The 25,049-nt window shown below is 42.1% G+C and overlaps 1 protein-coding gene across 1 annotated transcript; it reads left to right on the forward strand.

Annotated features, from left to right (window-relative positions):
• Positions 1-86: 86 nt before the first annotated feature.
• On the forward strand, positions 87-22,426 carry LOC138947182 (HIG1 domain family member 1A, mitochondrial-like). The gene is made up of 3 exons (XM_070318620.1): positions 87-259; positions 19,723-19,848; positions 21,387-22,426. The coding sequence occupies exons 2-3, from the start codon at positions 19,749-19,751 to the stop codon at positions 21,599-21,601; spliced, it is 315 nt and encodes a 104-aa protein (XP_070174721.1). The 5' UTR covers positions 87-259; positions 19,723-19,748; the 3' UTR covers positions 21,602-22,426.
• Positions 22,427-25,049: the final 2,623 nt, after the last annotated feature.

A 25,049-nucleotide genomic window follows, 5' to 3' on the forward strand; every position in this document is an offset into this window, starting at 1 on the left:
CATGTGACGTCAAAATTAAACATCCAATGGGAAGTATAGTTGCAAGGTCAAGGTGATTTGTGATGCAAGGGAGGTCATTTTCGAGCAAATCTGTCACGTTTCGCAAGTGTGGCAGTCGGTGTCTGGAACTGGTAGCTGTCACAAAAAGAATCAGTCACACAAGGACATCATCACCGAGCAAGGACATTCTCTGAAGCCAGTTTGACCGGCTGTTGGTTCGAGCGGTAAAGGATCCAGTGAAAACTTCGGCTTTTTTTCGGTAAGAATTGTACAGTCAATGTCAGACGTTAAGTACTCCTTTGGGTCAGTTATTTCAGTTTGTGTTAAGTGACTGCGTACGTCGGAAAGAAAAGTCAATTCATGAATTAAAATGTCTGCTTTGACCATCACTTTTAAAGGTATGCCCGTGGAAAAGTGTTGTCGGCTACATTTGTTAGTGGACGTTTGACTGTATTGGTAAAATTATCAAAAAGTTGTGAAATGATGAAATGTTAGGTGCTTCGAAAACATCCGGTGTCACGATTTCATCTTTCGCCTGTGTACATATTTCCCCCTCGACATATACTCAAGACTGAAATGTTGTTTCCTGGTAAAATTAAGAAGTGAAATTATTTACGGACGAAAAGCATGTCAGTTTCTTGCATGTGTAGTGTTTGGGGAAACAACTCCCTTTTCCCCTCCCGTGACCGGAACCAATAAGCCACGCTTCGGCGGGCCGGCTTATTGGTTAATTAGTGTTGACTGAAGATCCCAACTGAACAGACGTACACACTGACAGCGCGCCGTAACAAGAGACTTAGGTAAGTCTACCTGTTAGGGCTCGCTAACCTTTATGTGACTCAATTATGTAGTCGTGGCGTTATGCTGTCCGGGCTTACGATAAGGCTGGGCCTTACAAGCCCCGGGCGGCGTTTACGTCTTTTGACTTTTATCTAGCAGCACTTTCCGAGCTGGGCTTGGGTGCTGCCTTTTACCACGTGTGTTTTCATGTACGTCGGAGCGATAGAATGCATGCGTGAAATGTCTGGTCTTATTATATGTTTATGTAACCGTGTGCCAATCTACTTTCCTCTTTCGTACTGAACTCAAACACTAAAGCAGACAACACAAGTTATATTACCCAGGTTCTTTTATTCCATACGATGAAATGGGGAAAATGTGGGATAACGGGGGTTTATCTTCAAATACAACTTTCACTGTATAGGACTAAACAACTTCAAAAAAACAATATTCTCACTCTTCATTCTAAAGCTACATTCTTCCCCTAAAGATACCCTTTAAAACACACCAAATCCTTTCCCCAAACTACACTCTACTCTAAATCCTCACTCTCAACTTTAATCCCAAAAAAACCACAATGAGACTCTAATTTAAAACAAACGAAATCTAAAAAAACAACCTAAAAAACAATTCTTTAAAAAAAAAACAAATCTACAAAAACTCTAACAAAATCTGACCAAAATCTCTCCACTAAATCTAACTACTCTTCACTAACAAAACCTAGTCTATAAAAACAAATCTACGACCCACTAAAAAAAGAAAAAGACCTAACTAAACCAGAACAGACCTAACTAAAAAGAACCCCTCTAGAAAGAAAGACCTAACTAAACCCCGTCGCACACTCGGCCATCCTGCAAACACAGAATGCACGCCGTAAGCATACATAAACAAATCAACAATTTCAACTACCACAAACGAACTCGTTGAACAACAAAATACATCATTCATACCAAATAACATGCCTACAATACATATACAGGCAAATCCAGCTAACTCACAAACGGTTAAGTCAAAAATTCGCTTAGCACACAAAGAAATTCTGGTCCGGAATTATCCCTCTTTATCTATGTGTACAAAGTACCCTGAGCTCGAAATGGGATTTCTCTTACATAAGTCGAAAGACGGATAGCACACAACAGAAAGTCAGTCCCAAAGACAAAGTTTACTCTATATTTACTACAGCAACTCGAAACACGAAACTTGGCGTCTCACACTAGCGCATTGTGTAACCTTATTCCCTTCTTCTCTACACGGACGCCACACCGACTGGTCAGTCGGCACGCAATAAAGTATGAACTGAAGTTAGGAGGGGGCGAGGAGTAAGGAGGGGGCGAGGAGTAAGGAGAATTATCCAACTCCAAGAAAACATTCTGAAAAACTCAAAAAGGTGGGGAAGTGGTGACAAGGCAGTGAACGCACTCACCATGCACTCACCATGCACTGACATCATACGCCTGGACTACAGACGTTCTGATGAACCCAGTCCACATCAAGAAAGAAGAAGAAGAAGAAAGCAGCCACACAAACACAGCACAGAGGCAGGTGTGCAGATGCTTTGTGAGAATAAGCGTTGAAAACCAGTTTGAATAAAAAAAAAACCCAGCAGATAGAGCCGCATGTCATAATCATTCTTCTTGTCTGGCTTTATTGACTGCATGCCGATCTTGTGGCAGTGACTTTTCACTCTTCAGTGGACTGTACACAAACAGCTCTCACTCTCCCTCACTGACTACCCTAAGCCCTACAACTGATCTTTGGAAATTGTTTGGAAGAGTACACCTCTCTATTTCTCTCCAATGCTCTTCCTGCTGACTTCAGTGACACCGGACACCCCACTGAGTTTAGCCAGCTACCCCCCACCCCCCCCTCTCTCTCTCTCTCTCTCCCCAGCCATGTACTGTTTGGTGCTGTGGCCAGAGTAGTGGGGCCCCTAGTTGAAACGATTGTTCAAATTTGTATACCAACATATCATTTGGTGTGCTGTTAGAAGACACCCAAAGAATGTAAATTCCAGGGGGGGGCAAGCAATTTTTGTCCTTTGGTAAATTTTGTTGCTAGGCAACGGAGTGCCTAAACGCGAACAATGTCAAACACACAGTTTGGGCGTTTTAACACATATAAACTATAATATAAGACTGAATAAACATAATAACTCCATATTATTGGGTTGTTGTTGTCTTTTTAATGCCTTTAAGTGAAAAAAATAAATAAAAGGTTGAAAAATGAGCGAAAAATCATATTTTGGAACCTTTGGGTTAGGCTATATTTGTAGGTGCTCCCAAATAGAGACAAAAGAAGGTAAATAATAAGCTTGAATTGACCAGGGAACACACCAAAGCTTTGGTGAAATACAGGTGAGCCCAGGGACCTAAATAATGTGTATATATCAATGTTTATCAACGCGTTACTTAACAGTGTGTGTTCAGACTGAAGCAGTGAAGACATGGCAAGCGGCGTGAGTAAACACATGGACTGGAGCCTGTGCATCTTTTGCCAGAAGGACACAACAGAAAAGCTGATAAATCCCACCGAAGAAAGCTACAGCACAGCAGAGAGACATTTAAAAGGTTTTAAAGCAGTTGGAGCGTTTCAGTCATCACTGAAAATAGACAAATTCAATGATGGGTCAGGAAGAACAAGTCGTCCTACTCAGACTCCGCACTGGACATAACAGACTAAACCATCATATGGCCACAAAGCTGAAGCTGGTTCCCTCCCCCTTATGTCCGTGTGGCAAGAATCAGACAGCAGAGCACATCCTGCAGGCTTGTCCATACCACAGTGCTCTGAGGGACACCACCTGGCCAGAAGCTATACGGCCTCAAAGAGGACTTGGAGAGGACAGCACGTTTCGCCCTGCAGTTCGGACTGACGATATAACAGCGAACGACAAGAAGAAGTTAGCCAAACATGGAGCTAGGTGGCACAAGAACTGCCGTGCTATCTACAACCAAAGAATGTTGGACAGAGCTGAAAAGAGACGGCATAATGAAGCTGAAAAAGATGAAGGCGAGACAGGAAAGAGATCACGCAGAGAGAGTGGGCAAGTTTCTCCACAAGAGACCTGTATGTTTAACTGTGGCAAAACTGGAAATCTTTCTGGAGGTTCTACATACCAGCTTAAGTCACATATTCGGGAAGCTGCTTCGAAGATTGACCCTCAAGTTGACAACAAGTTACGTCTCACGATGTTGGGACTGGCTCACATCGCCAGACGAGGGTTTTGCACTTCAGGTTAAGCCATGATAAGATACCAGATTGAGCCGGTTGAAACTAGCTGAAAGGCTGCTGCTAAGGTCAAAGCCACTGTCAGACCCAATTCACCTTAACAGAGTACCGGTAGCCCTTTTCAGAAATCAGAACAAGTCTACTCAGATGACGAAGAATCTGAAGCTGAAGACAGCCAAGACCAACTGTGGTTTGTTTGCAAGATTGTATGTTGGATGTCAGGCTAGAGGAGGAGACCTTGATGAATTCTTTCAGCACGAAAACCAGTCATTCCCTCCATCAATCTCAGATTCTGGAGAATTGCGCCACGGCAACAAAAGCGATCTCCTGCACTGTTTTGAGAAAACTCATGACCCAGTACTCACTGAACCACAAGTATCAGCTGTTCTCATTGATGGTGCTGCGCTGGTGCACATTCTGAAGCCACGCCAAGCACAAACATTCCAAGAGTACAGTGATGCTGTCTTTTTAGCATATGTCATACTGTGCCTGTCTAACGCTGATCGCGTTGACATTGTTTGGGACTGTTATCGTGACAACAGTCTGAAGTTATCAGTGAGGAAGAAACGAGGCTCTGGCATGAGGAGAAGAGTGAACGGAGACGTTGCTCTGTCACGCAATCGGCCAGAATTCCTAAGAAACAGTCAAAACAAAGAAGAGCTGTTTCATCCTGTCTGAAAATCTGAAGCTCGTCAAGGAAGACGGGAAAGTGGTCATTGCAACACAAGGTGTGGACTTTGTTAGTTCTAGTGACATTAGTGAGGACCATTAGGAGCCAGGCTGTCCCCTTGTTCACACATACAGGCTGACACCAGACTGGTTGTAAACTGTTCTGACCTAGCCAGAATGAATCACACTGACATCATGATCAGGAATTTAGACACTGATGTAGTGGTGCTTGCAACAGCTCACTCACTACCATTCCCTCCATGGTAAAACCTGTGGGTGGCATTTGTGCTGGATCCCACTATCGTCTTCTGCCTATTCACGACTACGCCCAGAGAAATAAGCAGCACCTCTGATGTTTCATTCTCTGACTGGCTGCGACACTGTGTCATCTTTCTTTGGTGTCAGTAAGAAGAGATGCTGGGAAGTGTGGATGTCTGATCCAGAATTCACAGCTGTTCCTTTGGGTGCTTGCATCACCGGACAAGTTCAGCCAGATTGAGCTCTTTGTCTCGTTGATGTTCAACAAGACCAGTGTTTCCGACAAGGTGAACGATGCCAGAAAACACCTGTTCACGAAGAAAGGGCGCATGCTGGAAAACACCCCACCCACTCAAGCTGCTCTTCTTGGACACACGAAAAGAGCGATCCTGCATGCACTCATCTGGAAGGAAGCTCTCATTCCGCAGCCAGAGATTCCAGATCCTGCAAGCTGGGGCTGGGAAGAAGTTGATAGAACTTATTCGCCTGTTTGGACATCACTTTCAGATGCATCTAAGATCTGCTCTGAACTAGTAAAATGCAGCTGCAAGAAAGGTTGTAGAGGTCCGTGTAGCTGTGCCACAGCGGGTGTCCCCTCTTTGCTTCTGTGATGGCTAATGCCAGCGTGACTGAAAGACTGAATTCATGAACCGGTTATGTGAGTAAATCGCTATGGATATAGAAGAAACTATGTTTACAGGTTTCTTTTTCAAACTCTGGCATTATGCATGAAATGCATTTCTTTGTTAACGAATAGTAGAAATACAGCTTGTGTACAGTATTTGTAAATAGGAGGGCCTCTACAACCTTGTTGAGAATTTATCTGTAGACAATTGACCGGACAGTATGTTTTACATCAGTATGTAGTGTCGTAGTGTCATCTGTCTTTGCTTTAAAATAAAGCAGAATCATGAACCCATTCCACAAAGATAGCAAATAGCAAGAAAATATTTGTCATTTGCATAATTTTAATAGTCAATGTGCAAGCTTGCGATTGTTACTAGACGGTACCGTTCTTGAAAAGAAAACCGATTCATTTGTATATAATTATAAAACGTCAATAGCCAGTGCAGGGGCGGATCACATCATGGGGGTTTCCAAATTTCTTAAAGGGACAATTCGACGACGCGAAGCGTTTAGTTGTGTGCGCGAAAATGGAGCAATCTGGTGCAATCTGAGCCAAGAAACTTCCCCTAATACACCTTCAAAAAGTATATTTAAGAAGACAAATTAGATTACCAATACAAGGAAAATTGACCGATCTGGTGCAACCTGAGCCAGCAAATTACCCAACTACTTTCTGAAACCGTCATTTAGAAGACAGAGGCCAGCTCCTTGGGGGGGGGGGGGGGGGGGGGGGGGCCGGGGGCATGCCCCCCGGAAAATGTTGATACAAATCAAGGAAAATGGAGGAATCTGGTGCAATTTGAGCCTTCAGTTTCTCTTTATTTTTAAATGTATTTTTTTAATACTTTTTTTTTAGGGGGGGGGGGGGGTCCGGAAACCCCGGAAACCCCCCCTGGATCCGCCCCTGCAGTGTGTTTATTGTCCTGATGTTAGAAACATGGTACAGGCAAACATAAATGTTAATTCAAAGGTAAACTAAACTCTTAGTTGCAAAGAACTGGTGTTTTGAATGTTCACCTTCTGCAAAAGTGCGTTTTGAGGGTATGCTTACTAAACAGGTCATATTTTCGTTCATAGACCATTTAGAAGTTGCCCCTCCCTGGCATTTGGATCCTGAGAGATGTCTTTTTAACTGTATAAAGTATCATGTTGGTATACCAATCCGAACAATTCAGCCCCTATTCTGCAGCTAGTCCTAGCACTAGTGGGGCCCCTAGTTGAAACGATTGTTCAAATTTGTATACCAACATATCATTTGGTGTGCTGTTAGAAGACACCCAAAGAATGTAAATTCCAGGGGGGGGCAAGCAATTTTTGTCCTTTGGTAAATTTTGTTGCTAGGCAACGGAGTGCCTAAACGCGAACAATGTCAAACACACAGTTTGGGCGTTTTAACACATATAAACTATAATATAAGACTGAATAAACATAATAACTCCATATTATTGGGTTGTTGTTGTCTTTTTAATGCCTTTAAGTGAAAAAAATAAATAAAAGGTTGAAAAATGAGCGAAAAATCATATTTTGGAACCTTTGGGTTAGGCTATATTTGTAGGTGCTCCCAAATAGAGACAAAAGAAGGTAAATAATAAGCTTGAATTGACCAGGGAACACACCAAAGCTTTGGTGAAATACAGGTGAGCCCAGGGACCTAAATAATGTGTATATATCAATGTTTATCAACGCGTTACTTAACAGTGTGTGTTCAGACTGAAGCAGTGAAGACATGGCAAGCGGCGTGAGTAAACACATGGACTGGAGCCTGTGCATCTTTTGCCAGAAGGACACAACAGAAAAGCTGATAAATCCCACCGAAGAAAGCTACAGCACAGCAGAGAGACATTTAAAAGGTTTTAAAGCAGTTGGAGCGTTTCAGTCATCACTGAAAATAGACAAATTCAATGATGGGTCAGGAAGAACAAGTCGTCCTACTCAGACTCCGCACTGGACATAACAGACTAAACCATCATATGGCCACAAAGCTGAAGCTGGTTCCCTCCCCCTTATGTCCGTGTGGCAAGAATCAGACAGCAGAGCACATCCTGCAGGCTTGTCCATACCACAGTGCTCTGAGGGACACCACCTGGCCAGAAGCTATACGGCCTCAAAGAGGACTTGGAGAGGACAGCACGTTTCGCCCTGCAGTTCGGACTGACGATATAACAGCGAACGACAAGAAGAAGTTAGCCAAACATGGAGCTAGGTGGCACAAGAACTGCCGTGCTATCTACAACCAAAGAATGTTGGACAGAGCTGAAAAGAGACGGCATAATGAAGCTGAAAAAGATGAAGGCGAGACAGGAAAGAGATCACGCAGAGAGAGTGGGCAAGTTTCTCCACAAGAGACCTGTATGTTTAACTGTGGCAAAACTGGAAATCTTTCTGGAGGTTCTACATACCAGCTTAAGTCACATATTCGGGAAGCTGCTTCGAAGATTGACCCTCAAGTTGACAACAAGTTACGTCTCACGATGTTGGGACTGGCTCACATCGCCAGACGAGGGTTTTGCACTTCAGGTTAAGCCATGATAAGATACCAGATTGAGCCGGTTGAAACTAGCTGAAAGGCTGCTGCTAAGGTCAAAGCCACTGTCAGACCCAATTCACCTTAACAGAGTACCGGTAGCCCTTTTCAGAAATCAGAACAAGTCTACTCAGATGACGAAGAATCTGAAGCTGAAGACAGCCAAGACCAACTGTGGTTTGTTTGCAAGATTGTATGTTGGATGTCAGGCTAGAGGAGGAGACCTTGATGAATTCTTTCAGCACGAAAACCAGTCATTCCCTCCATCAATCTCAGATTCTGGAGAATTGCGCCACGGCAACAAAAGCGATCTCCTGCACTGTTTTGAGAAAACTCATGACCCAGTACTCACTGAACCACAAGTATCAGCTGTTCTCATTGATGGTGCTGCGCTGGTGCACATTCTGAAGCCACGCCAAGCACAAACATTCCAAGAGTACAGTGATGCTGTCTTTTTAGCATATGTCATACTGTGCCTGTCTAACGCTGATCGCGTTGACATTGTTTGGGACTGTTATCGTGACAACAGTCTGAAGTTATCAGTGAGGAAGAAACGAGGCTCTGGCATGAGGAGAAGAGTGAACGGAGACGTTGCTCTGTCACGCAATCGGCCAGAATTCCTAAGAAACAGTCAAAACAAAGAAGAGCTGTTTCATCCTGTCTGAAAATCTGAAGCTCGTCAAGGAAGACGGGAAAGTGGTCATTGCAACACAAGGTGTGGACTTTGTTAGTTCTAGTGACATTAGTGAGGACCATTAGGAGCCAGGCTGTCCCCTTGTTCACACATACAGGCTGACACCAGACTGGTTGTAAACTGTTCTGACCTAGCCAGAATGAATCACACTGACATCATGATCAGGAATTTAGACACTGATGTAGTGGTGCTTGCAACAGCTCACTCACTACCATTCCCTCCATGGTAAAACCTGTGGGTGGCATTTGTGCTGGATCCCACTATCGTCTTCTGCCTATTCACGACTACGCCCAGAGAAATAAGCAGCACCTCTGATGTTTCATTCTCTGACTGGCTGCGACACTGTGTCATCTTTCTTTGGTGTCAGTAAGAAGAGATGCTGGGAAGTGTGGATGTCTGATCCAGAATTCACAGCTGTTCCTTTGGGTGCTTGCATCACCGGACAAGTTCAGCCAGATTGAGCTCTTTGTCTCGTTGATGTTCAACAAGACCAGTGTTTCCGACAAGGTGAACGATGCCAGAAAACACCTGTTCACGAAGAAAGGGCGCATGCTGGAAAACACCCCACCCACTCAAGCTGCTCTTCTTGGACACACGAAAAGAGCGATCCTGCATGCACTCATCTGGAAGGAAGCTCTCATTCCGCAGCCAGAGATTCCAGATCCTGCAAGCTGGGGCTGGGAAGAAGTTGATAGAACTTATTCGCCTGTTTGGACATCACTTTCAGATGCATCTAAGATCTGCTCTGAACTAGTAAAATGCAGCTGCAAGAAAGGTTGTAGAGGTCCGTGTAGCTGTGCCACAGCGGGTGTCCCCTCTTTGCTTCTGTGATGGCTAATGCCAGCGTGACTGAAAGACTGAATTCATGAACCGGTTATGTGAGTAAATCGCTATGGATATAGAAGAAACTATGTTTACAGGTTTCTTTTTCAAACTCTGGCATTATGCATGAAATGCATTTCTTTGTTAACGAATAGTAGAAATACAGCTTGTGTACAGTATTTGTAAATAGGAGGGCCTCTACAACCTTGTTGAGAATTTATCTGTAGACAATTGACCGGACAGTATGTTTTACATCAGTATGTAGTGTCGTAGTGTCATCTGTCTTTGCTTTAAAATAAAGCAGAATCATGAACCCATTCCACAAAGATAGCAAATAGCAAGAAAATATTTGTCATTTGCATAATTTTAATAGTCAATGTGCAAGCTTGCGATTGTTACTAGACGGTACCGTTCTTGAAAAGAAAACCGATTCATTTGTATATAATTATAAAACGTCAATAGCCAGTGCAGGGGCGGATCACATCATGGGGGTTTCCAAATTTCTTAAAGGGACAATTCGACGACGCGAAGCGTTTAGTTGTGTGCGCGAAAATGGAGCAATCTGGTGCAATCTGAGCCAAGAAACTTCCCCTAATACACCTTCAAAAAGTATATTTAAGAAGACAAATTAGATTACCAATACAAGGAAAATTGACCGATCTGGTGCAACCTGAGCCAGCAAATTACCCAACTACTTTCTGAAACCGTCATTTAGAAGACAGAGGCCAGCTCCTTGGGGGGGGGGGGGGGGGGGGGGGGCCGGGGGCATGCCCCCCGGAAAATGTTGATACAAATCAAGGAAAATGGAGGAATCTGGTGCAATTTGAGCCTTCAGTTTCTCTTTATTTTTAAATGTATTTTTTTAATACTTTTTTTTTAGGGGGGGGGGGGGGTCCGGAAACCCCGGAAACCCCCCCTGGATCCGCCCCTGCAGTGTGTTTATTGTCCTGATGTTAGAAACATGGTACAGGCAAACATAAATGTTAATTCAAAGGTAAACTAAACTCTTAGTTGCAAAGAACTGGTGTTTTGAATGTTCACCTTCTGCAAAAGTGCGTTTTGAGGGTATGCTTACTAAACAGGTCATATTTTCGTTCATAGACCATTTAGAAGTTGCCCCTCCCTGGCATTTGGATCCTGAGAGATGTCTTTTTAACTGTATAAAGTATCATGTTGGTATACCAATCCGAACAATTCAGCCCCTATTCTGCAGCTAGTCCTAGCACTAGTGGGGCCCCTAGTTGAAACGATTGTTCAAATTTGTATACCAACATATCATTTGGTGTGCTGTTAGAAGACACCCAAAGAATGTAAATTCCAGGGGGGGGCAAGCAATTTTTGTCCTTTGGTAAATTTTGTTGCTAGGCAACGGAGTGCCTAAACGCGAACAATGTCAAACACACAGTTTGGGCGTTTTAACACATATAAACTATAATATAAGACTGAATAAACATAATAACTCCATATTATTGGGTTGTTGTTGTCTTTTTAATGCCTTTAAGTGAAAAAAATAAATAAAAGGTTGAAAAATGAGCGAAAAATCATATTTTGGAACCTTTGGGTTAGGCTATATTTGTAGGTGCTCCCAAATAGAGACAAAAGAAGGTAAATAATAAGCTTGAATTGACCAGGGAACACACCAAAGCTTTGGTGAAATACAGGTGAGCCCAGGGACCTAAATAATGTGTATATATCAATGTTTATCAACGCGTTACTTAACAGTGTGTGTTCAGACTGAAGCAGTGAAGACATGGCAAGCGGCGTGAGTAAACACATGGACTGGAGCCTGTGCATCTTTTGCCAGAAGGACACAACAGAAAAGCTGATAAATCCCACCGAAGAAAGCTACAGCACAGCAGAGAGACATTTAAAAGGTTTTAAAGCAGTTGGAGCGTTTCAGTCATCACTGAAAATAGACAAATTCAATGATGGGTCAGGAAGAACAAGTCGTCCTACTCAGACTCCGCACTGGACATAACAGACTAAACCATCATATGGCCACAAAGCTGAAGCTGGTTCCCTCCCCCTTATGTCCGTGTGGCAAGAATCAGACAGCAGAGCACATCCTGCAGGCTTGTCCATACCACAGTGCTCTGAGGGACACCACCTGGCCAGAAGCTATACGGCCTCAAAGAGGACTTGGAGAGGACAGCACGTTTCGCCCTGCAGTTCGGACTGACGATATAACAGCGAACGACAAGAAGAAGTTAGCCAAACATGGAGCTAGGTGGCACAAGAACTGCCGTGCTATCTACAACCAAAGAATGTTGGACAGAGCTGAAAAGAGACGGCATAATGAAGCTGAAAAAGATGAAGGCGAGACAGGAAAGAGATCACGCAGAGAGAGTGGGCAAGTTTCTCCACAAGAGACCTGTATGTTTAACTGTGGCAAAACTGGAAATCTTTCTGGAGGTTCTACATACCAGCTTAAGTCACATATTCGGGAAGCTGCTTCGAAGATTGACCCTCAAGTTGACAACAAGTTACGTCTCACGATGTTGGGACTGGCTCACATCGCCAGACGAGGGTTTTGCACTTCAGGTTAAGCCATGATAAGATACCAGATTGAGCCGGTTGAAACTAGCTGAAAGGCTGCTGCTAAGGTCAAAGCCACTGTCAGACCCAATTCACCTTAACAGAGTACCGGTAGCCCTTTTCAGAAATCAGAACAAGTCTACTCAGATGACGAAGAATCTGAAGCTGAAGACAGCCAAGACCAACTGTGGTTTGTTTGCAAGATTGTATGTTGGATGTCAGGCTAGAGGAGGAGACCTTGATGAATTCTTTCAGCACGAAAACCAGTCATTCCCTCCATCAATCTCAGATTCTGGAGAATTGCGCCACGGCAACAAAAGCGATCTCCTGCACTGTTTTGAGAAAACTCATGACCCAGTACTCACTGAACCACAAGTATCAGCTGTTCTCATTGATGGTGCTGCGCTGGTGCACATTCTGAAGCCACGCCAAGCACAAACATTCCAAGAGTACAGTGATGCTGTCTTTTTAGCATATGTCATACTGTGCCTGTCTAACGCTGATCGCGTTGACATTGTTTGGGACTGTTATCGTGACAACAGTCTGAAGTTATCAGTGAGGAAGAAACGAGGCTCTGGCATGAGGAGAAGAGTGAACGGAGACGTTGCTCTGTCACGCAATCGGCCAGAATTCCTAAGAAACAGTCAAAACAAAGAAGAGCTGTTTCATCCTGTCTGAAAATCTGAAGCTCGTCAAGGAAGACGGGAAAGTGGTCATTGCAACACAAGGTGTGGACTTTGTTAGTTCTAGTGACATTAGTGAGGACCATTAGGAGCCAGGCTGTCCCCTTGTTCACACATACAGGCTGACACCAGACTGGTTGTAAACTGTTCTGACCTAGCCAGAATGAATCACACTGACATCATGATCAGGAATTTAGACACTGATGTAGTGGTGCTTGCAACAGCTCACTCACTACCATTCCCTCCATGGTAAAACCTGTGGGTGGCATTTGTGCTGGATCCCACTATCGTCTTCTGCCTATTCACGACTACGCCCAGAGAAATAAGCAGCACCTCTGATGTTTCATTCTCTGACTGGCTGCGACACTGTGTCATCTTTCTTTGGTGTCAGTAAGAAGAGATGCTGGGAAGTGTGGATGTCTGATCCAGAATTCACAGCTGTTCCTTTGGGTGCTTGCATCACCGGACAAGTTCAGCCAGATTGAGCTCTTTGTCTCGTTGATGTTCAACAAGACCAGTGTTTCCGACAAGGTGAACGATGCCAGAAAACACCTGTTCACGAAGAAAGGGCGCATGCTGGAAAACACCCCACCCACTCAAGCTGCTCTTCTTGGACACACGAAAAGAGCGATCCTGCATGCACTCATCTGGAAGGAAGCTCTCATTCCGCAGCCAGAGATTCCAGATCCTGCAAGCTGGGGCTGGGAAGAAGTTGATAGAACTTATTCGCCTGTTTGGACATCACTTTCAGATGCATCTAAGATCTGCTCTGAACTAGTAAAATGCAGCTGCAAGAAAGGTTGTAGAGGTCCGTGTAGCTGTGCCACAGCGGGTGTCCCCTCTTTGCTTCTGTGATGGCTAATGCCAGCGTGACTGAAAGACTGAATTCATGAACCGGTTATGTGAGTAAATCGCTATGGATATAGAAGAAACTATGTTTACAGGTTTCTTTTTCAAACTCTGGCATTATGCATGAAATGCATTTCTTTGTTAACGAATAGTAGAAATACAGCTTGTGTACAGTATTTGTAAATAGGAGGGCCTCTACAACCTTGTTGAGAATTTATCTGTAGACAATTGACCGGACAGTATGTTTTACATCAGTATGTAGTGTCGTAGTGTCATCTGTCTTTGCTTTAAAATAAAGCAGAATCATGAACCCATTCCACAAAGATAGCAAATAGCAAGAAAATATTTGTCATTTGCATAATTTTAATAGTCAATGTGCAAGCTTGCGATTGTTACTAGACGGTACCGTTCTTGAAAAGAAAACCGATTCATTTGTATATAATTATAAAACGTCAATAGCCAGTGCAGGGGCGGATCACATCATGGGGGTTTCCAAATTTCTTAAAGGGACAATTCGACGACGCGAAGCGTTTAGTTGTGTGCGCGAAAATGGAGCAATCTGGTGCAATCTGAGCCAAGAAACTTCCCCTAATACACCTTCAAAAAGTATATTTAAGAAGACAAATTAGATTACCAATACAAGGAAAATTGACCGATCTGGTGCAACCTGAGCCAGCAAATTACCCAACTACTTTCTGAAACCGTCATTTAGAAGACAGAGGCCAGCTCCTTGGGGGGGGGGGGGGGGGGGGGGGGGGGGGCCGGGGGCATGCCCCCCGGAAAATGTTGATACAAATCAAGGAAAATGGAGGAATCTGGTGCAATTTGAGCCTTCAGTTTCTCTTTATTTTTAAATGTATTTTTTTAATACTTTTTTTTTAGGGGGGGGGGGGGGTCCGGAAACCCCGGAAACCCCCCCTGGATCCGCCCCTGCAGTGTGTTTATTGTCCTGATGTTAGAAACATGGTACAGGCAAACATAAATGTTAATTCAAAGGTAAACTAAACTCTTAGTTGCAAAGAACTGGTGTTTTGAATGTTCACCTTCTGCAAAAGTGCGTTTTGAGGGTATGCTTACTAAACAGGTCATATTTTCGTTCATAGACCATTTAGAAGTTGCCCCTCCCTGGCATTTGGATCCTGAGAGATGTCTTTTTAACTGTATAAAGTATCATGTTGGTATACCAATCCGAACAATTCAGCCCCTATTCTGCAGCTAGTCCTAGCACTAGAGAGGTGTCACCGGCTAATTGAGGCCAGCTGCACCGCTGTTCACGGTTCACTCAGAGCAAAACTAGTTGACTGTGTCTAACTTTTGACAAAGCAACACAACTGAAGGGTTCACAGATTAGGTAACCGACTCACTGGTCAAGGCTGCAGGGAAACAAGAGTATCTTGTCAATGAAAGAGGTTACACACAGATACCCGATGCTGAGAACGGTGGCCGATTTTTCACTCTCTTTCTCGGAGGGCCTTCATCATTGCAGGGACTGCTGTAAAGAAATGCTTGCTCAGAAACTAACTCTTTTTGCATTGAAACATGCACCAGAACTGGTGGACACCATCGACAATGTCAAACATGAAATCGAAGCAGTTTACTTGAGGAAACGGTCGTCAGCAACTCAAACTTCTCTGTTTTCTTTTTTTAAGAAAATCTGAGGTGACTTTCTTTGTGGCCCCGCCCCCTCCCTCTGTAAGGACCCCCCTCCATAAGGACCGATTTTTGTCAACATTTTCAAGGTCGCTAGAGAGGGGTTCCACTGTACTATGACCAAGTCGAAATTTCGGATAGGACACAATAACAATTCGGTCCCTTCAATTTCGTCTTATCCGGATTTGCCTGTACCGTTCTCTCAAACAACGGTCTTCTAAAGCATTCACACACAAAAATCTTCCCCACCATTCCAACTCACAAAACAATCTACTTAAACATTCAAATAAATCCTCCCCCCAAGCAGCATACTATTCTTTTCACCGCCTACCCATTTACAGAAAGAAAATTGTTTTAACCTACCAGCAAAAGAATCCTCACATTCCGGAAAGATTTCCGGCCGTGACAAACATGTCACACAACGGCATTGAAAACACGCCGCACCAAATACACGTCTTTTTCCCTCAAAGATTCCAAGCAAAAGCACAGTTTTAGCGTTCACATCCTGTGCACCGGTGTCACAAGATTAACCCATTCAACTCGAGGGGTGTCAGGCAGCCCCACTTTCTTTAGTTAGTGCCTAACGTCACCTTCAACTATTCAACTTTACATCGCGGCGGAGGGAAAAAGGGAGATGGAACAAAGCCACCTGTCAATTGTTTCTTGTTCACAAAAACATTAATCACAAAATTTACTCCAGAGGCTTGTACCAAAAAAGCGATCGTTTTACCTATGCAAATTTTAGAATCGGCTATTCCGCGAGACCAATTCAATAGAAATGAAACTCAGTCTCGGAAACCTTAATGGATCCCCGATAGTATAGAGGTACCACGAGTTCACACGGATGCACAAGAGTGCATGTGTACCGTAACTGTCGTTCCCAAGCTCACATTTACAGCTCGGCTTTCACTACACATGTGAAGAAAACTGGTGGTAAAATGTAATTATAGATTTCACCCCCAAAATCGAATTCTTCGAAAACGTGTGTTGCGACCCATCTCGTCATCGGCGCTTTTCCGGAAATGACCTGCGCTTTGTTGGAATTCCAACAATGGCCGCCATTGTAGGAATTCCAACTTTGCGCTACGCGATTCTAGAAATGTACCGCGCGCATAGTGAGAATTCTGCTCTTTCTTAGAATGCGATGTAAAATGATACAAGTCATGATGGCCTATGATGATCCTTGTGTTTTAAAGTGATCAATGCTTAGTCTTGAAAAAGCAGATGCATTGTATAACACACCAAACCAACCGAATTACAAAAAGCAAAACACTTTTGATAACTTCGGCTGGCTGTAACAACACAGTTCAACGACCATCCCACTCGACCAAAACGCACCAATTTTACGTAATTTTTAACGTTTCAGATCTGACATTTTACAACAACAAAAACACAACAAGAGTGTTCCGATATAACTTTCAGGCATGGGAATTGTCCGCCGAACGGCGGATTTCCGCCGAATTTTTTTTTTTGTTCCGCCGAAAATGCAAAAGTGTCCGCCGAAAAAATAAAGGGGGGAGGCACACAAAAAAAGCACCGGTTACTTTGGCCTTTGCACAAAAGCCCGCGAAAACTTTCTGTACTTTGTTCACGCACTGCTACTGCCCGCCTCAGTTATTGAACTTTTATGTTTGAAAGTAAACCAGATTGCACAGATTGTGTTACAAGTTACATTTTCCTGTTTGTCTCAACAGATCAATTTTTGTATAAATTTAAACCATATAATACATGTATATATATATTTTTTCATCAAAAAAGCAAACATTGGTACATTTTTGTACTAAAAACTCTGATTCTAAAAACATAATTCAATGCAAACTTGGAGCTCAGATGACACCAGATTGCACCATCTGGGTTCTTTGGAGAAATTTTTTTTCCGGGGGGGCATGCCCCCGGACCCCCCTAGTAAGGCTAGGCGCTTCGCGCCGTCGACTTGACGCTTCGCGTCTTCAGTTATAAATTTTCCGCTTTTTTTTACAATTTTCAATTCCCATGCCTGACTGGTAACTCTTGATTGTAATAATTTTTTACTCAGTCTTAACTGATTGTATATTAAACCAGAGATCTGTAAACTCACACAGTCTCTCTGGGCTGCAGAGGCAGCATTACGTCCCTTTACTGTGTAGGCTCTTGTCACTGCATGGTAATCTAGGCTCTTGAAACGTAATGTGCAAGTCAGTCTGTGCGCTATATTGATGTGATTGATTGTTGCAAAATGTTGATTCAAATTAAAGATGATTTCAGCCTGTTGTAACAAACTAACACTCTACTCCGAGAAAAAAAATCATTGTGTTGAAATAGATCGAGACAGCAGCAACTAGCTAGCTGCATGCGCTGAGTGAATGTCACTGAGAGAATTGTTACACAGTGTACCCCCACACACCCAATTCAAGACTTCCCTGTATAAGACCTTGCTTTTTCCTTATTCATGACCTGTGAAAAGGGTATACTTTTTTGTGCCAGTCGAAGGGTTGCCATTTCTAGAACGAGGCAGCTCGTTTCCGGAAATGCGGCGCTTTGTTGGAAATCAAATGAGGTTTCGGGAAATCCCGATTATTCCAACTCTGCCCCGGATTCTTACTTTGCGCCCAACAATGTGTACTGAGTGGTTACGTCCCTTGAGTTAGAAGGAAAACATTTTTAGGATAAATCAAATTTCTAAGTTAAAGGCACAGTAAGCCTCCCGTAAACCATCACAGATACGGTCAGGCTTTTACACACAGTACAAACACCCTTCCATTTGAACGCTCACCAAACGGGAACATCCTAGGTGCCCTACGTAAAGAGCAAGCAATTTTCAAAGAATTTATTTTTGGGTGGTTTATCTTACCCCTGAGCCATCGTGAACCCGCGTGATCCAGTTTCCCTTTTTCACAATGTAGTCGTCAGTTAGTCATTTGAATGCGACTCGATGTGAGCTTATTTACAATAGCACGTTTTTATGCACGAAACAAACGGCTGTGGTTCACAAGAACTCTAGCGATGGCTTTTGACTGTTGAGAGGAACGGCGATATGCACTGATAAACCGTCGTCTGCTACGACCCTTGCGTGACCCTGCTTCAGGGCTTTTCTTTTTTCAAACTTTCACATTGTACTGATCTTGTCTTGATGAAAAAAGAATTCTTTTATGATCAAAGAATGTTTGTGTAACAAGCTGTCAATTTATTATTTAGATTTTAAAAGTTAGGTCTAGCGCAAAAACGCACCACGGTCCAAAAACATTTTGATAATCATCAATTCACGGCTATCGCCAGTTTACATCGATAGAATGAGACCCGAAGGGAAGTAACTCATGTTTGACCTGAGTTCAGGATGGGTCCAAAAAGTGTTCGAGACAATCTGCAAAATCAATTCTTTAAAAATTGCTCGCTCTTTACGTAGGGCACCTAGGATGTTCCCGTTTGGTGAGCGTTCAAATGGAAGGATGTTTGTACTGTGTGTAAAAGCCTGACAGTATCTGTGATGGTTTACGGGAGGCTTACTGTCCGGGCGTGATTTCCGGTATAACAGCCGTCCAGCACCAAAACGAGGCGCCATTGTTGTTGGACCAAGTCCATGAAAATAAATTCTTTGAAAATTTCTCACGCTCGACAGAAAGCAGCCAGGATGTTCCCGTTCGGTGAGCGTTCAAATGGAAGTATGCTTGTACTGTATGTAGACGCTCGGGGAGCTCTGTGATGGTTTACGGGAGGCCAATTACTGTGCCTTTAAATAAAACAAATTGGTTGGACAAATTTGGCCCCATGAATGTAAGGTACACAAGGTCGCTCATCAGTACTATCGAAGGGTGTTTTTTTGTTCAGTGTAGAGTTTATACTAGATCAACGAGGCCGAGAAGCGAAATATCAACACGGCGAAAGATGAAAACGTCACACCGGCATCGGATTATGATGTGACAGACAGTTGTGGAACTGGGAGTGGTTCAGAATTGATAATCCGGGATTGAAATCAAGTCCCCCCAAAAGTGTGTAGCCTCTCCTTTTTATCGGATAAGAAATTACCTTGCAGCAACTCTGAATTGGAAAAAAATGTGTGTGATAACTGATATTAATACACGGACACAAATTCAGAAATTGAAGACATCTGTTTAATCTGGTAACAGTGGTACACATCAGTTTCCTTGGGAGAGATCAAAACAGAGAGAGAGAGAGAAGCATGCATTCAGTATGTGTTTCTAAAATCTTAGTATATAAATAATAGAATTAATACAAACGTAAAGGAAGACGTAATATACTTTCATATATAAATATATTTAAAATAATTAAGCAGAACATTAATTAGAACCCCGCTTTTAAGAATGCACCTACCACCCCCTCCCCTCCCTTTCACCACTTATATTTTTTCACACTCTCTGCTCATAACGACTGTAAAATTGTCTATGTATTTTTAATTTTGTTTGCAGATCATTAATCAATCAGAAAGCCGAGCATGTCTGGACAACCGAGCAATCATAGTCCTGCGTACCAAGAAGAGAAACACAGTGGTAAATTATGGAGAAAAATGAAAGAAGCTCCCTTTGTTCCAGTTGGTGAGATATATTTTTCTTTTATGTTTTGTTTTATTGATTATGATGTATGTCTGGTCTGAATCTGAAGAATAGTTTGTTGGAGCCCAAGATAGTAAGAAGGCAATCCATTATTATACACAACTTGTATACTTTTATTTTCTCGCAGGTAAAGAACATGTTATTCTTAGTCTTAGATGCTACAGGTCTGTGTGTGTAGGCATGAATGGATGTACATTGTAATAACACGTACATTTGCTTAAACTATTAGTGTCCTGGTGAGGTTATAAAAATGTATTCTTTTTACCATAGGCATAGTACTAGTAATAGTACTGACAAGGCAGCAGGAGAACATTATAATTATAATATATAATACGATTAGGAATCAAGCACAAATGGAAGTGCAGAATTCATAACCACACATGCAGAATAAAATAATATGCATGCAACAGACATTATTTATATCAACAGTCATGCAACTGACAGACACAAGAGAATTAAAAATATAAGAGTAAGAAGAATAAGAATACTTTATTATCTCATAGAGAAATTCAGGCGTGGTACATAACAATAATACAAACAGGACATTGTTTTTACATAAGACATATAGCACTATATAACAGGGCAGGTTATAAACACACCTCCCACATACCTTTCTGGCCATTCCTTGCATTGTGCTTACGCATTCAGTCATGAACACATCCATGTCTCACTTACACATCGCACACATGGACATTCTTATACGCTCAACTTACCCATTCACACATGGACATTCGACCACGCTCCACTTACACATTCTTATATGCTCCACTTACACATTCACACATGGGCATTCTTATATATATATATGCTCCACTTACACATTCCCACATGGACATTCGACTACGCCCACTTACACATTCCCACATGGGCATCTTTAAAGCACTGCGCTTACATATTCTCGCACACCTACGCGTATAACGGACTATGGCTAAACCTCATTGCAAAAAAAATCATAGCATACAATATATCACAGAAAATATACGGACGTACATATGATAGACATATACTATATAAATTAATTGTAAATTATACAAAATATTCAGACAATGAATGATTTCAATCAAGTTGTTGAACCCTATCTTTTATTCAGCCATCAGAGAAATCCGAAAACAGATGGACTGCTAATGTTCCAAAAACCAACAATGTTTTTGTGAATGTTTTATTTTGTCAATTTAACGTTCCATGAACAGGTAGCTCAGTTGGTAGAGCACTGGCCTTGTGATCCTAGGCTCACAGGTTTAAATCCAGGCAGGGGCGGACACGGGTCAACTTTATGTGCAGACTCAGGGACGGTATCCATGTCCCACCCCATGTCACCACAGTGGCATTCTGCGATAAGTGCAGGTGGCTAATTACACCTAAATGCACACTCCTGGGTTAGCGCGACTCTTGTTGCTGCTAGCTTTCCACTGGGAGGAAGCGACCCGAATGTCCCAGTAATGGGATAATAGAGTAAATGAAATGAAGAAAAAATGTAGAAAGAAAAAACTTACCGGCCTTCTTGTATTTTTTTATTTCAGGCGTCACAGGCCTGATCGGAGCTGTAACTTACGGCGTGTGGCAGTACCGAAACCGCGGTAAGATGTCCACCTCTGTCTACATCATGCGTTTTCGGGTCATCGCACAGGGAATGGTCGTCGGAGCGATCACCATCGGAATGGGTATCAGCGTCAGCTCGAAGCTCTGGGATCGCTATTTCGGATCGTCTGATTCACCGTCGAAGAAAAGCAGCTAGTTTGAAGAACGGGAAAGCAACTTTCAACCATTATCAACATCCATGGTACTTGTGAGCTTTTAAATTTAATGGTGTACATATTTTATTTAGATATATTTGTCTTTTTTTTTCAACCCCTTCACTGCCAAGACAGTTTTCAAAAGTATGCTTATTTTAGAAAATTTTTGAAAGTTCAAGTTACCTTTACTTCTTGAGAAACCTTTTCAATGACCAGTATACTTTTGATATTCACCTTACTTTGCTAACAAATTTTTGATCAAATATTTACCATTTGTACGTATCAAAAATGTTCTCCATGTGTATTGGTTCAGTTGACTTTCCTTGTAAATGCATTTTAGATCCTAGCTAAAAAATTTGTGTAGATGTATTTACTTGGTGATATTTTGGAGGTTGGTTTCAGAATTCCTGCACTAACAACAAGTGATAATCACTTCGAGCGTTTTTGCAAAGAAAAGTATTTGACAATTGACATATCAGCTCATTTCTTTATTTGGTATTTAACATCGTTTTCAACCACGAAGGTTATATCGCGACGGGGATAGGGGGGAGATGGGATAGAGCCACTTGTCAATTGTTTCTTGTTCACAGAGCACTAATCAATAATTTGCTCCAGGGGCTTGCAACGTAGTACAATGTATTACCTTACTGGGAGAATGCAAGTTTCCAGTACAAAGGACTTAACATTTCTTACATACTGCTTAAATCTTTACAAACATTGACTATATTCTGTACAAGAAACACTTAACAAGGGTAAAAAGAGAAACAGAATCCGTCAGTCCCCTCTTACGACATGCTGGGGAGCACCGGGTACATTCTTCCCCCTAACCCGCGCGGGGGGGGGGGGGGGGGTGTAACTAAATGTTGGTATAGCTGTGATGCAATCTAGTCGCAGAGGCACATGTCATTGTGCTCATGCAAGTTACCAAGCAGTTCAAGAAACACTTGTCATTGTAAATGTCTTCATCATTGTTTTTATGAAGACGGAGCAGAAATGAAACCTTGGCCGCGAAGGGGATCGTTGTTGTGCTTTTTTTTATTGTTATTCATTATTTTTTTTAACTGCAGTGATACCTGCTATGAAAGAACAACCTAAAATTGGGATCAGCCTAAAGTTTACCTTCATTGAAAGTGGAATGTCTTGACTGGTACATTTTTATGAAGTTAACAGAGAAAGGGACAACAGAGTGTTATTTCTATGTGTACACTCATCGGAGGGGCTTCATATTACATGTACCAATGTACTGAAAATCAGACCACAGGATCTGTTGTGCTAGTGTGTTTGGGCGTGCGTCTGCATATATGACAGTTTGAATGTGAGGTTGACAGCCTCAGTTGTGTGTGATCATATGCAAAAAGGATGTTGTGTGAACTATGCAAAAATGCTACGTGCTACTTATGTTATACCCCAAAAAAGGTAAAACAAGAAAATAACATACAAAATAAAGAATAAAAACAAATCTTTTTGCAAACGTCAATTTGGTTTATACCATTCCCCACATCTGCAAGACATCCCCTGTCCCCCTCTTTCAGAAAACAATACCTTTTTAGAGGCAATGAGGAAGTGTTTGCAAGTGTGTTTGCTGTGAGATTTGTGCATGGTGGTTTGTGAGGTTGACTGTGCTGGTTTTGCATAAATAGTGCGAGTGTATGAAAAAATAGATGTGTGTTCTTGTTGTTACAATGATGTGATACTGTTTGGGAAAGGTTTTTCTGGATGTCCAGTTTATTGGTGCACAAAAAGAAAAACATACCTCATCTGTCATAATTGGTACACAACAGTTCACTTTCTTTGTTCCATGTCCTGTTTGAAAGACATGCAAGTCTGTTTACCTCTTATCTTCTGTTCTATTATTTATCACTATAGTTATGTTGTAGTGTGACAATTATGAAGGGGAAACCCTGCTTGCCATGAAAAATACATTTAGAACATTTTTTGAAAGTTTTGTGTTGATATATGTCTCACCGTAGTATTTAAATATGCATAGCTATTGAGTTTGCTTGTGTGTGTTTTTTCTTCCTTATATCTGTGTCATCTTTGATTGCATCAGTATATTTTAAATACATGTAGGTGTTCACTGTGTCGAACTTTGAGATTTTTTGTATCGCAAAGTTATTGCTTTCTTGATGAAGTTGCTGTTTTCTTGATGAAGTTGCTGCTGCGTGTATAACTATAATATTGTGTTTGTTTGCTTGTTATTCTTAACTTGTCTCCCGCAGTGGGGCACTGCGGTTATGAAATTAAAAGCCCCTCCTGTTTTTGGAACCGCAGGAGCTTTCTAGTTTGCTGTTAGGTAGATTTTTGGTTCCTCTTTCCTGTCATGCTCTCTTTTTCTTCATGAATTCTTTTCTTTTTTCTGCCTTCTAGCTCATTCACCTGTATTTTTTCCAAAAATCTCTTCTCTTGCCGCTTGTCTCGCGATTCATGTATAGTTTAATCTGTTAGTGTTCTGATGTAAGTCCAGCAGTAGATAGGTTAAGCCTATTTTAACATACTGGAAACTGGTAATCTTCCAGTAGGTATTAATTTAGTTTTACTAAAGCCTGCTGGGACACAAGTAATGGGTTAGTGCATTTGTAAACAGGAATCGCTTGACAAGTGGCCCCCTTCATCCCCCCTTCCTCGTCCTGATATGGCTCTGCGTAGTCGGCTGGACGTTAAGCAACAAATAAACAAACAAACAAAATTCTTAACTTGTCAGTCTCTACTTTTCTTAGGAAAGCATTTATAATTGCTGATGTGATTTAGCATCAATAAATGTTCATCACTCACTTGCACAGCATTGCTAAAAAAAACATTTCACGTCCCTAAAAAACAATGCAGACGTGCAGATTACTTTGTACAATTTTGACCAAAAGATGTGGTATTCCTACACTTTTAAACACATACATGTAATATACAGCCCTTATTAAAAATACACCTGACAAGATTTTTACCCTCAGCAGATTCACCCGTGTTTCAATAGTTCAAGTTTACCCTTGAGCCGGTGAAAGTATGTGTGGCGGGTGCGTGCTGTTGCGCCCACACATGTGTATGTTCAAAACATTGGACACTTTCCAAAAACTGAGCAACTGCATGTATACACTGACATTCTGTAAAATTGTCTTTCACTCTTTTCTAGAGTGAACAGGTCTGCGGATTGATCATTGGCTTTAAATTCATGTATGTGTGGATTTTCATACATTAGACCAAAGGAAACAAAATCTATTTGCCACTCTAGAAATTCTGCTGCATTCACTTTTTGCTATCACTGCAGGCCATTGTCATTGATGACTGGAAGTAAACACAGAAAAGGTTATGAGTGTTAGTTTTTTTCTAGTCTGTTGAATACTGTTTCCATTCATTGTGTAATAAAGGAATTTGTGTTGTGAAGTGAAAATTGCAGGACTATATAGCAAAATAAACTTATGTCTTCTTAACCACAAGGTAGTTCACCTGGCAGTTTTTTTA

The sequence above is a fragment of the Littorina saxatilis genome, linkage group LG14, assembly GCF_037325665.1.
Source record: "Littorina saxatilis isolate snail1 linkage group LG14, US_GU_Lsax_2.0, whole genome shotgun sequence".
In the NCBI taxonomy this organism is placed as follows: domain Eukaryota; kingdom Metazoa; phylum Mollusca; class Gastropoda; order Littorinimorpha; family Littorinidae; genus Littorina; species Littorina saxatilis.

What these genes read in the sequence shown, in the direction of transcription:
- LOC138947182 (XM_070318620.1), top strand. Translation starts at nt 19,749, where the DNA reads ATGTCTGGACAACCGAGCAATCATAGTCCTGCGTACCAAGAAGAGAAA. An exon ending in AGCTCCCTTTGTTCCAGTTG is followed by an intron (nt 19,849 to 21,386) that starts GTGAGATATATT and finishes TTTTTATTTCAG; the next exon opens with GCGTCACAGGCCTGATCGGA.